Below are 16,846 nucleotides of genomic sequence, written 5' to 3' on the forward strand. Positions count from 1 at the left end.
CGCGCTACAAAACATGCGACATGCATCAAATCACGCATATTTTGTTATGCGTTCAAATGCATCAACGAAAATGCAGTATAATCAGCTCGTCTATTTGAATGCCGGTTGCCCCATTCCCGTGGTATTCCTGCGGTAGCAGCGGCACTCGGTTCAACTTTTAATGGGACTGTAAATCGTCCCGATGTATTAGTTTTTGCTGAATCGCTGAGTCCATCCAGATTCATCTAATTTGTTCTTATTGCTGTCGTCATGGTGTAATATTGGTTGTACTTAACACAAGTCGGTCTCTACATGCCCTCCTATATTTCCCACAATTTCGGCGAACTTGAGAGGTCCATAAAAGTTTGTTTTTTCTTGTCTACTCTGTGGCTTGGGATAATAATCCTACTTGCATTACCATTGATGGGCCTGAGTGCATCTGGAATATTACCCCCTATTGATGTCTCAAAGGAATATCAGCGTTCTTTGGATGAATTTATGAAGAATCGGTCTGTATCACATCATAAGACAGATAAACGCTTTACACCCTATTGGGCGGCTCAAGTCTATGGCGGCGAAAGTGTTGCAATGAGTTTGGCGATCAAATACGGATTCACTTATCTCGGTGAAGTAAGCTGTTTTTACCCTTGCACTTCTTATTGCACCGTTCCTTGCCCAGGTTTACCCGTCCAATGCGCTTTTTTTGTAACAACTGTTATCAGCTTTGAGCTTTTCTCATTTTGTCTTTACATCGCACTGGACGATCGACAAGTTTTGGTCGAATACCTGTAGACGCTGGGTATCTTGCAGTACACGCTCAAATTTAACTTTATTCTATAATCTAGACTGAATCACTTTACTGTGTTCTACTATATTCGTTATTTGTGCAGACTTAAGCAATTTGGTTTATCCTATTGCTTGTTGAAATTCAGTCCTTTTATTCATTCTTGTTACACATGGAAATCGACCGTTTTGAGTAGCTCGTTTGTATATTAGGGTTTGTAAACCCTTAGTTCACGGATAATAATGGTTTTTTTCCATGCACGAGAGCAAACGTAATTTCTGTATGAACTTTTTTTAGATTATGCCAGGAATATACTATTTCCGACATCGGAGGGTAGCAAAGCGTTCTCTTCATCAGAACGTTTTCCATCAGAAGCAACTGTACTTTGACCCGAATGTGAGTCTTTCATTCTCTGAGAATTTCTTGAGTCCTATTAACTGCTCAGGTTAAGACATAAGTGGATCCTTGATATCTGAAGAATCGAGACTCAGACCATTGCATAGGCTCTTTTTTTACACTCTGATATTTGGCGCTACTTCCTTCGCTTACTCAGCTACGTCTGACACCTGCTCATAAGGGCAGCTATTGCCTTCTCTTTCATCCTGCATTCGCAACTACTGAACAGTTTCGATGGCGACTTCAGTGATGACAGTGGCTGTGATAGCATTCCTTTGATCTTGTTCGAAATGCGTCCTTGTCGCAATCACCTAAATTTTCCAATATCGTTACCTTCCCGTGGACTTCTTCACGTTTTCCATCAATATTATCATGATGCTTTCGAGGAGCACTGCAGAGTTGGAATTATTTGATATTCGTATTGAAGGGGGCAGAAGTGTTGCTCTATTTCTTCAAATTATGTAGTCGTGAGCCTATGCTAATTTAAGGGTTGATATTTTCTTTCCTTTGGAAAACACACCTCATTAGCTTTACACTTTCTCCGCTGACATATAAAAGCCAACTACCAAATTGATCTGGGGTGGGATTTGCAGCCGAGTTTCGGGTTTTACTTTCCTTTTGATCTTTACAAATTGTTGTAAATTCCCAGTTACCTTCAGTGTTGTGCCTGATAGGATCTACTGTTAGCTGAAAGTAAACACCTTGTAATTGTTCCGCACTATAAATGATCATCTTGGGATTTAGCCCTTCGATTTCACCTCCCCTTTACTCCACAGGGGACCCCTGACCCCAGCAATCGACTGCCGTTGCCATCAATCCATCCCCTCCCCTGCACCCAATCACACTATACATTGACAAATCGTGTTAGGATATCCTTGTCCTAGCGCTCTTTCTGTTTCTACGACTTCAATTCCCATGACATTTTGTTTGGTTAATTTTTACGCCAAAAAATAGTGTCTAAATATGTGTGTATAGATTTTAACTTAATTTTACCTGAATCATTTGTCGTTGAGATGAAACACGTGCCCATTACCATTAATCACTAGTAAAAGCTGGGGATTTGCTGTCGGAGTTTGGTGTATTCGACTCGATTTGATGGGTTAGGTTACCCACTGCAACCGGCATACTTCATCTGTTTCTTGTAAGCCATTTCAACTCTACGCGGATGTCGAAAAACTAGAACGACGGTCAATCTCACTCTTCTATTGCATCATTTTATCCTCCAAATCTGAAGTGTTTTCGTTTATATGTTCAGTCTTACCTAATACTTCTAGCATCTAGCAAATTCGCTGCTAGGTCTTGTATTTACGATGAGCGTGACTTAATCTTGGTAAATGGAAGAATAAATGGAGAGAAAATTCTAACTTTATCAACCACGAGTTTCAGTTGGTTTGATTTGCCACTTAGAAATTCGGCTCCTTGATATTTGGGTCTTGGGTTTTTGCCCCTTCTATCCCACAATTTTTGCTTGACTGTGTTACGATTTCAATCGATTTTTTTGGGATACAAAAACCATGGTAACGACCATTTGTTCGGGTCTCGGAGTATCTATTTTCGGAATATCATTACTTCCACACGTAATTCCCATATAATACAACTTTTGGAATCCTAAGAACGATGTCTCCTTACAATAGAAGGTTAAGCTGGATTTTGAAATTCTTAGAGCCTTGTTGTTTTAATTTGAAATATGAATGCAATATGCTTAATGAAATACAATTTGACAGGAAGTAATGCTACACATTGATAACAACAAATAACTAGGGGAAAAACGCCATCCTTCAGTCCATTAATGTCACTGACGTTTGAAGGGGTTCAGGTTTTAAGTGATTCTCATATTACTAGCTTCCACATAATGATGCTTTTGAGCGTGCTTTACTATTTGTGAGAACGGAACGGAGCCTACGTTTCCGTGTTTATTTTTATAAGGTCTTAAGCATGCGTTTTTCCGATTCCACTAAACATGGATATCCCGTTCTCGTTTTAGGGTTGTGATCAACAAATCTCGGAGGGTTTACCTCTTACTTAATAATAAAGTAATCATGGAAATTGGCCCAACTTACGTTTTTCCTGCTTGAAGCTTTTTCGCACTTCCCGGTGGACAGTTAATCTCCCAAGTCTCTGCATCCATCTCAGTAATTTTAAGTGGGATACAAAGAGGTGGATTAAAAAATGATCCATACTTTTTTCTCCCTTTCTTTTCTCCACCTCGTCAATTATGACGATTGGAGGTATTGTCGCCTATTTTCGGGTTAGTAATCAGACAAGTTGTCGTATTATTTGCACAAAGGGCGCGAGAGGACTTAAAGGAAGCTTGTACTGTCTGCTACAATAGAGTTAAGTTGTTTGCGGTCGAGTGCTTCCGCAATTGCCGACAAAAATCTTCCATTTACTAACCGATTTACCAAAAGAGCATCATGCTCCACCAAAACATCTCTCTTCAACCTAGGGGTTAATGTATTCCCCGTTTGTTTTGTGTATCTCTGGCTATTGTAATCAGATGAAAGCTAGCAATTCTTTCTCGGAAGTTTCTTTCTCCAAACCTTCACAATCTGTTTGCCTCCTCCTTATTCATATTTTCCGACGTTTAATTAAACGGTCATGTTCTAATACACTACAAAATGGTAACTTATTTTTGTGTTGAAGTGATTGAAGGGGCTTGGAAACGTGACACTTGTCTATGCTCCACACAAATTTGGTAACAGTGAATCTGCTATTTATTTTTAAACCCTATCGGTATCGCAGCTACCCGTTGTTGACGACTGTCTCTAGTGCTGTTTGGTTTTACGACTAAAGCTATCTGCATTTAATCTCTGCAAGCTCATTAACCTTTCTTTCGTCTCAGTAATTGCTGTTGTTATGGAAAATACCGCTTTTTTCACACTTTCCCGAACATGACAACGACTGAAACCAGGGATGAATTCACATGCAATTCGTGTGAGAGATATCAGAAGCCATCTGGAATGTTTGACTTCAAATGTAAATGTCATCAAATGGCAAAGTTCGACTATTTTTAGTGGCAAAACACTAACGGATTTCATGGCCCCTCCCATTTGCAACTTGATTTGGAATCAAAGTAAAACGGCACTTTTGTGGGCTCTTGATAAGGCCATTGCAAGGCAGACCTCTTCCCACACTCATATATGGGTCGATTAAAAGTGTTCATCGTTTCGGGTAGGTGCTAATGTCGAATCCCTTTCGGGCTTCAAGAATGAATGTCGCTACTCTTCTAGCCGCCGTCTTGACTCATCCTTAGGATCCCATGTCGACGCCAGAAGGAGTCGCGTCCCTCTTTGGGAGACAGTTCACCCACAAATGGGCTCACTTATGAGCCGATAAAGGAAAGTGAAGTTTATTAGGCATTACCCATCATGTTGATATCATTTTTTCCGCATTACCACTCACTACACATTCGCGGCGGCAGTGTTGACTCCCCCGAATGGGAGTAGGTGATGAAATTGTAGTACCTGAGTTGTCTCAGGTTGTGGAAGGTATGGCAGTCCGGAAGTAGTCTTATTATTTGGCTCATGGAGGACTGTGGGATTGGTGGCGCAGCGCCGCACAAAATCGTTGAGAGCTCGTACACCCAGTTATTCACACCTGGAGCGGAGCCATTATTCTGTTGCATAGTCCCTTTTCTCTTGGGCGTTGTCCTCAGCGTATCATGTGGTCACTCTCCTACTTCGGCTGTCAAACCAATAGCAATGATCATAAGCAATTTTTCATCACCACGAGAACAATTTCGTCCTATTCGTGAAATTCGTTGTAAGAATTCATGTGCTATTTGCTTTTCCTGAGAATTTCTACTTAAAAGCAAAATTGGCCTATTTTTATACGCCTTTTGCATTCCTTCCTCCTTTTCACTTCAATGTTGTACGACCGTTGGTAGTTTAGACCAAGGCGTGAGATAGAGAGGGTTGATGTATTCACCTAAAACGGCAATACCACTCTTGTGTAGTAAAGTGGTTCACATTGCCAATATCATTCTCCTAGGTGCTTGTTTACACCACATTTGGCAGCATCAGGGAGGCATGTTCACTCTCCTAAACATACACAAAAAAAAACATGACCGTGTCGTGCAACTTTGATGCCCAATTCTACATGCTTGCCGCCAGGATGTGGTCGGATTGTCGATCGTAAACAGCCCTTCCACTTGCCTCTGGAAGTGGTACTTCTGGACGGGGTTTGATGTGCCTCCCCTTGCCTTCACCCCACCCCGAGCCAAAGTGAGATTCGAACTCTGCCGATGATCACCCGGTTTCCTTTTGGTCTGTATTGCTTTACCACGAAGCAGTAAGGTCTGGTTCTCTAACTCTCGTATCCACTCCGTCGGACTTGTAAAGTTGTTTATGTCGCAGCACCCGAGTAAACAGTTGCATGCAAAGTTTCACCTTCTACTGCTTTTATTTCACGACAATTGGTACACATACAAGACAAAAGGGTGATGAACGGTTGTTTGTTTTGGTTGAACTTCTGACAACCGCACGCGCAGTGGTCTTGAATAATGCACGCCACTCTTTCTCTCTTGCTTTTAAGCTATCAACTAAGACAGATCTGGGGACTCTTGCACTTCTAGCATTTTGTGGAATTTTTCTTGGGTATTAATGAAAGAAACTTCGGCATGTATGTCTCCTTTTCACTGAATGGAGTTGTAAGAGAGTAAAGCGGCTCTTTGTTTTTCCCAAAAGATCGGTTAGACAATCTTTGGAATTCATTGCCTCTCGCAAACCGATAAAAAGCCCGAATTCCAAAAATTTGAAAGTGACGAGGTTAATTTGACCCATATGATCCCAAAATCCAATTTCTTTTGAAGCATTGGTCAACCAGGTTCATGCAAATGCATCTTCTCCCGCAGATTTTTGGAAGATGACAGCAATGATTCAGTCACGTTTTTTTGTCTCATTCTTTAAGCACGTTGGAGTTATACTTGTTTTGTATGTGGGACAAGGTTGATATTTTATATCCTCAGCACTCAGCTCACGGACACACTTGACGACCGCGTCCCCTTCCCACTGCATGGCAGAAGGCGAGATTGAAATACCCTTCATTCATTCTGCTTATTTTTGAGGGGTTTTCTTCGAATTTCCTGGCCCTCAAAAGTACGTAATGCTCCGAGCCTTTAGTAGTATGGAAGTAATGGTAATGAGCTAGTTGGGTTTTGTGCTTGGGTTTCGGAATCCATTGTGATTCTACTTTTTGATTTTTCACAGAAGTGGAAGTAGAAAAAAACCCCGAAAAAATATTCACATGGCATCCCTCTTCCTCCCTCATCAAATGAGGCGGGAAGGGTTTGGAAGCGTCCTCTATCTCCATTTTTGGGGCGAAAACAGTGATTAGCCCGTCTTTGAGGCTCCTGTCTTGTGAAAATCGTCGATGCTCAACGTTCAAACGTCTTCTGGAAGTGATCGCATTGACTCGCCACATGTGGTTCCACTTGTAGATGCATTAAAACTGCTTATTAGTGGTTTTGCATGAATACTTCCCCATTTCCCAGAGATTTTTTGGACGTGATTTATGGATCTAATCCGATGCGTCGAAACTTGTGTGTCCATCCTAGTTTTGTTATTTCATTTTCGGCAGAAATCGAGGTAGAGATTGTGTGTTTCCGGTATTTTGCTCGCAAAATAGATGACAATTCACCGAAATCTTTGACTAAACATAAAAGCATGGTCTCCACTTCATATTTAATATCGCAAATGCCATTTTACTATCCCCCAAGTTGACTGCACTTACCTGCTACTAACAAACTTAGTTTGGAATCTGTGACATTTACGGTGGATATTTAGTCCTGTCCATTTTTATCACCACGGGAAAGAAGTTTTCACGGCCTTTAAGTAAGTAGGCGGTGTTTTGTCCCCCGCTCACTTAGTTACTCATTACCATCCCAACTCATATTAATGAGATGCACTATGGATACTAAGACTGCTCCATCCATGCGTACTGGTCAGTGAGATGGTCGAGATGTAATGGTAAGTGTCGCTGTTTTTTGTTCGCAGGTTCGATGGGCGGAGCAACAAGTGGCGAAAGTTCGAGTTAAACGCGATGTTTACCACCAACCTCCACCGAACGATCCCAGCTGGCCTCGGATGTGGTATCTGGTAGGTTATTCTGTAATTTTCTTTTCCGTGCGGTTGAGAGGGAGTTGGAGCAAAACCTCTTCCATTTGCTTACCTTTTGACGTTTGTGGGCCGTGTAATGATGTATGTTGAAATGACCTAACTAAAAGTGCATGTCCACAATGGGTGTGTACTTCTGTTGGAGAGGCGATACTAACTGGCGCGCGCGCGCGCACGTACGCACCTTCACCTTACCGCATGTTCGTCATCTCTCCCTTCGTTGTCTGAATTTGAGTTTTACGCAGTGACTCACTCCCAGTGGTGTGGGCACATCCACGCACACAGACGCACCACCCACCCTTTGTCACTTCTTTTTTCGCCTTCTTCCCGTGTCTGAGGTACATCGATGTCTGGGTTAAAGTGTCTCCTCGGCTCCCCTCCTACTCCTCCCGAGAATCTGTGACCAGCATTTTTCTGGAATGGTCTTATGCATGTCATGATTTGAACACTAACCTTTAGAATAGGTTATAAATCCTTTTTTGACACTGATCAAAATCCATTCGGAGTAAGAGGATCATATGCATCTTTTCTGTACTTTTTTTATGGAAAAGAGAGGATTCTTTTGTGGTGCAGTGCGTGGTCTCGTAAGTTGAGGTAAAGGAAACCCTGGTAGACAACAACGTTTGAATCGCTGAGAGATGTCAATGAAAGTAGCACAAATGCCCCTGCACCCATTTAATCCTAAAAACAGTCCTCGATAGTGTGAAGTTTGCCATACCATTATTGTGATTGAGGCCATAGTCATAAATTATTTTCTCACCAAACTCCATCAGAACACCTGGTTATCGATTGGGCCATCGATTAATAACTGTACCGAAGTTGGGGGTCTCAATTAGGCATGGGTAGTCAATCAGCATTGTCGAAGAGTAATCGATGTCCTCAACTAATTTGCGGATGAGGTTGATGGGAGGACTGTAGATTGGAAGTGAGGATGACAACTTTATTGCTGTAAAAGTGTTCTAACTTAGTTATCAAAGTTGCATTCATGCAAACTCAGTAGAAGATAAGGTTACTTCTACACTGGTAAAATGTTGCGAAGTCAGTTTTGACTGCGAATTTGATCCCATCAACATGATCAAAAAGGCACTTGAAGTGTTTTACCTGAGCTATGCAGTTACGGGAGTAGTGTTTGTTCGTTTTTTTCCGTTTCGTGGTCTGCCTTGACTTGGAGAAAATTGTTTCCACCGTATCGACACTTTTTTTTCAGCTAATCAACTTTGTCAAATAATCTACTTATCATGGGGAAGGGAATTTCTGCCTCTTCTAAAAAATATTACAAACAGCGCTGTATTGCTTAACTATGGTTTAAAAGAACCATTTCTACAAAATATTTGTCAGTGTATTCCGTTTACTCATTCCCCAAAGCTGTGCCGTAAGTTCTAGGCTTTGAGCTAGCGTGCTTTAATGCCAATTTTCTGCTTTTCGGGCAATTCGTTTGTTTCAGTCGTGTTTCCGCGACTGATGTTTTTTGATTAAATGAAAGGATTTTTTCAATTAGTCGAAAAGAAGTCCGACGGATGAAATTCCCTTTCCTGTTTTTACAAGTTTTTGAGCCACGGTGTGATCTTACCCACTCTCTCTCTGTTTTGCTATTTTTTCATTGGGATACCTAATTTCCTTCCCCTTGACACGCCTTTTTGGCGTTTTTTTTTGCACCCTAAACGGAGCGTCCATTCAGCAAATGACCTCTGCCTAGGCTGGGGAACATTTAAAGGCGGAAACCCTCTCAGATTTGATTGATTAGCAAGTCACACCTTCCCCTTCTAGTGGGGGAGCCTGCGCATTTCTGCTCACAAAGTGGTGGAGTACACGCTCCGATGCCTTGATTATGGTCAAACGAGTCTCATTAACGGTAAGAAACGCCTTCCTGGCCTCTCTGTTGCCTTCATGAGAAGTGCACTTTAATAGGTGGGTGGGTGGGTGGGTGGGTGTGTGGGTGGGTGGGTGGGTGGGTGGGTGGTGTCTTATCTACGCAGTTTGGGGGATGGGACGCTTTCGGTCGAGCGTCGCACTCGTTTGCTAGCCCATTGAGTATGCAATGTATGCTTCCGATTTAAGTGATTGCTGACTTATTGGGAGTAATTTAGTGAATAACAATTGCTGTCGATAATTGTTTTATGGACTGGAAGCATTAACCCCGAAATTTACAGCTTAAATTAATTGGGAATTCCAAGCTTAGTGACCTCGTGAAGGACCTGTTCACATTACCGTGATTTGATTCTGGCTCGAATTTCATCCTTTTTTCCTATGTAAACAAAATTAGAATATATGCACAAGGTTTGTAAATTACTTTGTTCTTAAGGCCGGGTGAAAGTGTAAGCCTTTTAGTGCTTCAGGACTGTCCTTCCCATAACATTTGAAGTTTCGTCCGTAGATTCAGCCTTTGATAAGGATGTTGGTGTTTACTTGCCCTTTAATTAACGGTAAATTAGCTGCTCGATGTTAGAAATTCAAATGAAATGCGGCTTTATTAAAAATGAGAATCGAGTAAACTGAGCCATTGAGTTTTTTTGCACTAGTCAAGTGGAAGTGGTTTTTCTAAGTAATCAAATATCGAAAAAAGTGAAGAAATTTCCACATGTTATTTTCACTAGGGTTTTATGGGTGCAATACTTTTGAGCACTGGCCACGTTTGCTTTGAGAAATAAATAATGGCCACTTATTTCTAAGCTTCAACTGTTGCCTACTTTATCTCAATCAATTTACGCTTTTACGAATGAGCTGACCGTTACCTTTGGCTTTATTGCCACCATAAACTGTGCCCGTGCACAGGTTGGTCTATTTACAGAATTGGGTGTATCAAATTGTAACGGAGGTGTGCTTTTGTTGCCTTAATTTTAATAGCTCACTACTCCTGTAGTAGCCCGATTTTGCGCAATGCAAGAAGCATTTCTGTGGGCTAAAACCGAGATCGTTGCCCAGGTAAACGATAACACGAGCTGCTGAAATTTGGCATTTGTTGTTTTGCTATTAAGAATCGGGGCGGACCGGGCGGCATCGACATGAACGTCCGCTCTGTGTGGGCACGGGGCTACGCCGGCCAGGGTATTGTGGTGACCATTCTCGACGACGGACTCGAAACTGACCATCCCGATCTCAAACCTAACTATGTGAGTTCCTCCCTCTGTCCGTTTCCTGTTTTCCTACTCACTCGTACTTTTGCTGTGCTCCTTGAAGCACGGCTGGGACTATGGAAGAGTTGACTTTTAATGAGTTAAATCTTCCCGTGTCTGGCCGTTTAAAATTGTGGCTATAGGACGCTGCCAGTCACTTCTAAAGTCGTTACAAGATGTGCTAGCCTGGAAGTAACTTTATTGTAGATGTGCAGAAAGGTTAAGTTCCATGCCACCAATGAACCATCGGTGTCAAGGTCTGCACAATAAAATATGAAAGGATGCTATCATTCCTTTACAGCTACCGATTTAATTAGAAATGCTGGGAAAACATTGAGTGGTAATGGTTTCTTCGATACACTGAGGCTCAGACTAGTAGAGATTGTTTGGTTTAAACCATACAAACTACTTCCTTAATGCCCTTTTGGTAAATTCTTCGGCAAAAACTTTCCCCAGAAAGGTGCAGGGTAATAAAATTGTTATTTATTGTGGGGAAACATTAATGGATTTAAGCATTTCCTAGTCATTAGGATGGGAGCTTTAGATTGCTTTGAATGTTGGGAACCGGAGTTGCTCCCTCTGTCCGTGTCACCACTCCAGCTGAACATTTCTTAGGAATTGTCATCTCTTTTGGAATATTCTTTTACTGAAATCCTGATTAAGACAAAAAGGTCATTCGATTAGTTTACAACGGGACAAGAAGAATAAAAATTTCGTCCGAAATTGTTTATGTAAAGCAATATTTGTACCGGTTGGTGTAAGAAAGTATTGTCACTTTTTCATGTCCACCGTCTTTACCTAATTTGGGCTAAGGACTTGATCCGCTTTTGGCTTTGCTATATGCTGCGTTGGTCTCTTTCAGGGAATTTCTTGACACGATTTTACCCCAAAACCGGTGGGTGTAGTCACTCATCACGTGGGTGTTTGAAGGATTAAAAGATTAACAGATCATCGCCTTCGTCAATGATTTACCAAATTGCTGTGTGTGTACGCGCGCACGTCCAATTGTGGACTAATCTCCCAAATAAGTTAATAGTCTTGTTAAATATCTTTTCCCATTCAGTTGTTCATAATCTCTCTCCCTATTACGTCTTCCGCTTAACCATGTCGACAATGGATTTACTGCGTACTAGCAGGAGGCGACTTCACCGGCGCATTTCGGGTTGCGGTTCAAGACTTTGTTTCCTAAAAGTGAATACCGTATACCCGCGTCGGATAGACACCTTGAAAGTGATTTTGCATGGAACATTCAATGGACCATGTTGTAGAGTCTGATTTTGGAAGTTGTTTGATTCCAAATATGGAGGAGGATAGCTTGGATGACTTTTTACCAGCATGTAAGTCGTAGTGAGAAGGACTGAAAGTGTATAATTATTATGACTATCGTTCTGCTATCTTACCATAATGATCAACTAGGGAGCGAAAATTTCCCTCCTGCAACTGCGTTTTAGTGCCTTTCCTAAAGTCCACACGGCGTTATGGTACTGGCCCCCATCTAACTCCACCAGGCAAACACAGACGTCCACCTTTGTCTCAAATGTCGCAATCGCTCCTCATCCCCCTCCTAACACCGCGGGTGAAATCTCGTGGGAGTTTAAAGTGTTGTGCTCGCTCGCGTATTTTTCATTTCGGTTGTCTGTTCAGCGGGTAGTCAAAGTATTAAAAAGGGGATCATTTACTCGCTAAATTTGGACTTTGATGAGAAACGCCTCCGAATTTTGATGCCGAATTGGCTGCTCCCGTACATCAGGGCTTTTCTCGAATGCGTGCTTTGTTCTGTCATTTTTCTATGAAAACATGATTGAGACAACAATTTGAGTCCTACTGCGCATAGTTTTAGAAATCTACGAAGCAGTTTACAAATGCATGAGCAAGAGAGGTGGGAAGGCAGACTCCGGCGTGCCACTATAACAAGGGGATAGTTTGGCGCCTGAGTCCTCCATGTAAATGCAATGCAATGAATAATTTACAGATACACAGGGAGCTGTCTGGCCGTTAACACATGCCGTCATCGGAACACCATGCCACCAAATACTGTTCCTATGAATTAGCGTTTCAAAAATCGTCCTTCCTTCCTGTCTCCTCCATCACAATAGCTTTAGGCTAGCATAAACTTCTCATATTCACGGGTCGCAACAGGAATTTTTATCGCCTCTCGTTTCTTCGCAGTATCACACATTTCTAGACAAGTGCGTATTTTAAAAATTTGGGTCGCACGATAGTTTTGTGTACCCTGCACCTCAGATTTCTGTGGTAGAAGCCCCATTACAATGGACGGGTGTGATTTGTAATTTGTCTGGAAATGCGCACCAGTCTGAGATGTCCCTTGGTAATTTGAAAGCTTTTAGTCCAAAAGATGTCTTTATGGCTAATGATACGGCCCACAAAGAGTCGGGAACTATTGAGTGAGTCTACACGCGTACTTTTTTCAGTAGTTTTGTGACTTACGAGTCTCCTCAGACGGAATGACCCAGTGGTGGAGAGAGAGTAGGGGTAAGAACGACATGCTGGGCAAATAAATTCCTCCTCATATATTTTGAGCACAATAGTTCTTTTATAACTTTAGTGAAAATCAAGGGAATATGCTCACACAGCTTCACTTTTTCTCGTTTGTGCTTACACTTGTGCTAACTGGTTTGCCTTGGAAGTACTCTACGCTGAGTCTGTTATTATGAGCCTAAGACATGCTACAATTTACGTGCTCTGTTGTTCAGAAGTCGTCTTCCTCCCAACAGCTCTTCTCACCTTTTCGATGATGATTGATTAAATTGACATACGAGTACAAAACGAAGTGATTACTGTAGTTGCCTTCCTTTGGTACTTTGAAACCCTAGGGTCGTTATAAGGCCTAGGCGAGAATATGACCTCGCATGGGTGTCGAGTTCATGCGTCACCCTGCTGCGCAAATCTCTCACTCTTTCCACCCCCCCCCCCCCTATCGGATTCTTGTCTTAGTCTACTTGATAAGTAACTAGATAAAATTTTAGCCGTTGGAGAGTTGAAATTAAGTTCCAATGTCAAGGAGTAGTCTTGCCATCATGCATTCTCTTTCGGGCTTCTTATAACCTTTTCCGTGGTTAATAGTCATATAAACGTATTCTGTCGGATGTTTGGGGAAAGCTGAGGTTCATTCTCACTCTTTTGAGCCAAAGCGCAATGTGAGTTGAAGGGAAGATATGAACGAGTGGATTTAAGGAAAAGCTAGCTGCATATTTTATGAAAGACGTCAATAAAATGAAAAGCTGCCTAAAGTGACTCACCAAACGATAGTGCACGATTATTATTAAGGAGAGAATGCTTTTTCAAGACGCCGCTGATGAAAACGTTTTAAGGTAGTCGTGTAAACCCTAAAAACTTAGCGCTTTTCTAACCAAAATGTTTAATTTTCCAAATAGTTTGAGCTGCATGAATGTAGACAACTGGGCATGAATGTCTTCTAGGCTATACTTTCTTGAGTTAGTAATTTTCTAGTAGGCACTGCAAGAATGATGTACCCATTCATTTTGCATTGGATACAATAAGCTTGTAAAAGTGAAACACCGGTAATTTTGATGACTGAAAAAGGGGAATAAGTTCCATCGAACAAGCTTGCCAAGTGGGAATATTCACGCACAGGGCTTTGCCTGACTCGGCACTGAGTGGCGCTACACTGTTTATGCGGTGTCATCACGATATCTGCCGTGATCCGTAACGGCAAGGTACTCCCTAGCATTCGTAACATCCCACTCGCCGAGATCACGGAAATAAAAAGTAGGGTGACCTGTCAAATTTTCGCCTTTTCTAGGACAGGCACGCCTCGTTCGACGTCAACAGCAACGACGAGAATCCTGACCCGCGTTATGTGGAGCGCGATTTTCGGAACATCAAGTGAGTGATTGGTCATTTCTAGCTGGATGATATCGTGCCTCTGCCATAATTACTGTAGTCTGAACATGGTTATACGTGTTCCCTCGACCTTAACCTGACCTCTTTCTGCCTTGAATTAGCCCTTATCAACCGATGAAATCGTAGGTATATAGATTTTTGCTAATATAGGCCGTGGGAAGGGCTTGTTGTCCCTATTCCTCTTGGGACTACTTGTATGTTCTCGTCATTCGTGCCCAATCTGCACTTTAATGATACTTTTTATGGAGAGCCGAATTCATAGAGGCCTTTACTCTCAAAGGACCGATGTTTACTCCGATCAACAGAGGTTGGGAAGAAATGTAATGTTGGTTTTGTTGTGTAGTAGAATAACCGTTTTTACCGGCAAAGCTTGTTACGCCGGAGTTGATGCTGCTCATTCTTGAAGTTTGCCAAATAATTTTATGGACCCAAAATATCCGATTAGTAGTTAATCACAAGGTATTTCCGTTGAGACAACCATTACAGATTTCAAACAGAGCTTAATTATCTGTCCTACTTTTCACTTTGGCTTCTCTGTTAGATATTAATCGCGTGAGACAATTACAATTTGTTCTTAAATCTCCAGAAGCATACTTTCTAAACTAAAGTTGAAGGTACCAGCCTTTATCCGCTTATTTTTTCCCATTTTTAGCCAAGAGAATGAGGCGATAATTCAAACTTCGATTTCTGAAAGGTTGGCATTGGAAATCACTTTTGATACATTGCTTCTAAGCCCCGGTGCAGTAACTCTATTTAAAGGAAACAAGTTCGACCGGGTTTTGACTTAATAGGATACATGGCAGGCAATTAAATTGCCTTGTTGGAAATGTTTCAGAATGTGGATATCGATTCCACCATCGTGTCCGCATAGTGCACGTCCAACTTGACCACTTTTATGACATATTAATTCATGTCACACCCCCCCCGACACATCTTCCACTTTTTATGATCCGAATGCATATATATGTATATATGCATTTTATTGCGTTCGAGGAACACGGGCGTATTGGGAAGAATGACATTTTCAGCCTCACCCGATGACCCCAAATACGCAAAACTGGCCTCTATGAGGCTATCTCTGCCATGTCCCGCCTCGTGTCGGCAAACTTTTAATGCACGCTTCTGCCCTACTTTATTGTGTCGAAAGTGGGGCGGGATTTGCACTTTAGATTGCAATTTCTATCCATCTTTTCGTTGTAGTTCGGTGAGGTCCAATTAGTGGCAGGGTTTGAATGGTCATGGGTATCACGATCTCTCCCGCTAAGACGAGTGCCTCTAGCTGAACAATAGTGGAATCTGTTTTACTTTACTGAGCAATAAAATAACTCCTGAAATAGCCGTTTTTCTTTGTTTGAATGCTAACTATGTGTATGGAATTCTTGAACCCCCCCCCCAATTGGAAAAGCGTAACTTTACATTATTAAACGAGTGAGAAATCTGGGCTCAGAAGGAAAGGCCTCAAATTTTAATACAATTCTAATTAGCATTGGTCTTTCTTAGATTTAAAACAGGCTTTTCGAAATAACAACTTTAAGGTGTAGCTACACTTTTCTGTTCTCATATTCCTTAAATCACATTTCATTCAGGAAGATTAGAAATGCCATTTCTCCTGGATTGGGAGGTTAGCTACTTGGCAGTGAGTCGGTTCCAAAAATTTATCCCACTTAATGTACTACTGAAATTTTCGGCACTTATTTAGTCACCTGTTCCGGAAGTTCTAAATATTTGCACTATGAACTTTTGTGTTGCTTCAGAAATGCGAACCTTTTTCCAAGATAATTATTTTTCCCATTCCTGAAGTTCAACAAGCTTATCAAAGTCCCGCTCACTTGACACATTTAGCCTACAGCCGCTGACCTCCATGTGGGGCATAATAGGTTGAAGCAGTACTGAATGAAAGAAGTACGGGTATCCTCAGTGAACTTTGTATGTCTGTTCCAGCCACTTTTGGCTTTTTACCGTCCATTTCCACCCGTACAAAATATTAAAGCATAATTGCGTTGAAGCCCAAGAAGAGGCTTTCGTTGGAAAGAGTGCCATTTCCAAAGTACCCTTGTGGCGATCCAAAAATGAAATATGCTTCGATTTACTAAACACCTGCTTATGCTTCTCCGTCTGAACTATGTATTTTTGGCAGGTAATAGGCTAAAATAGGCGTCCAACTTAAAGTACCGCTGTTGACACACGTGTTTCCGGGTTTGTTGCCGTCCGTTTATTTTTTTCGACCATGGCGTCGTCACGGCGTAGCGTGACATCTAGATTCCATTTCATGTAGACACTAATACGTGAATGCATGAATGAATAGATTTGTGAGAATTTTCAGTTACCTTCCTGCGAACATTTCAGGTGACCTCACAAATATAAGACGAAACGACTGACCTGAAGGATGCATTGCATGCTCAATGTCATGGTGGCCATTTACCTCGCACCGGGAGTATCAGTCCACAAAAGTCTAGGCTATACATTACTAGTACACTCCCTTACCTCCAAGACCTTTAAGCCACTATCTAGGTGTTTCCTCTCAATAGATAATGCAATGCTTTTTAAGCTATAAAATGTAATGTAGATATATTGCT

The 16,846-nt window shown here is 41.7% G+C and overlaps 1 protein-coding gene across 1 annotated transcript in view; it reads left to right on the forward strand. All coding sequences in view use genetic code 11, as the record gives it.

The window, feature by feature from the left end:
- Positions 1 to 402: 402 nt before the first annotated feature.
- The window catches only part of EGR_00543 (Furin-like protease 1, isoforms 1/1-X/2), a gene marked incomplete at both ends in the record, with an annotated part of 45,044 nt that continues 28,600 nt past the window's right edge, over positions 403 to 16,846 (forward strand). Inside the window, 7 exons of the mRNA XM_024489792.1 lie at positions 403 to 609; positions 1,061 to 1,159; positions 7,153 to 7,281; positions 10,117 to 10,194; positions 10,248 to 10,382; positions 14,170 to 14,252; positions 14,923 to 14,964. Coding sequence (XP_024355789.1) covers positions 403 to 609; positions 1,061 to 1,159; positions 7,153 to 7,281; positions 10,117 to 10,194; positions 10,248 to 10,382; positions 14,170 to 14,252; positions 14,923 to 14,964 — 773 coding nt within the window. The remainder of the gene's footprint in view (positions 610 to 1,060; positions 1,160 to 7,152; positions 7,282 to 10,116; positions 10,195 to 10,247; positions 10,383 to 14,169; positions 14,253 to 14,922; positions 14,965 to 16,846) is intronic.

Source organism: Echinococcus granulosus (assembly GCF_000524195.1).
Source record: "Echinococcus granulosus chromosome Unknown EG_S00002, whole genome shotgun sequence".
In the NCBI taxonomy this organism is placed as follows: Eukaryota; Metazoa; Platyhelminthes; class Cestoda; order Cyclophyllidea; family Taeniidae; genus Echinococcus; species Echinococcus granulosus.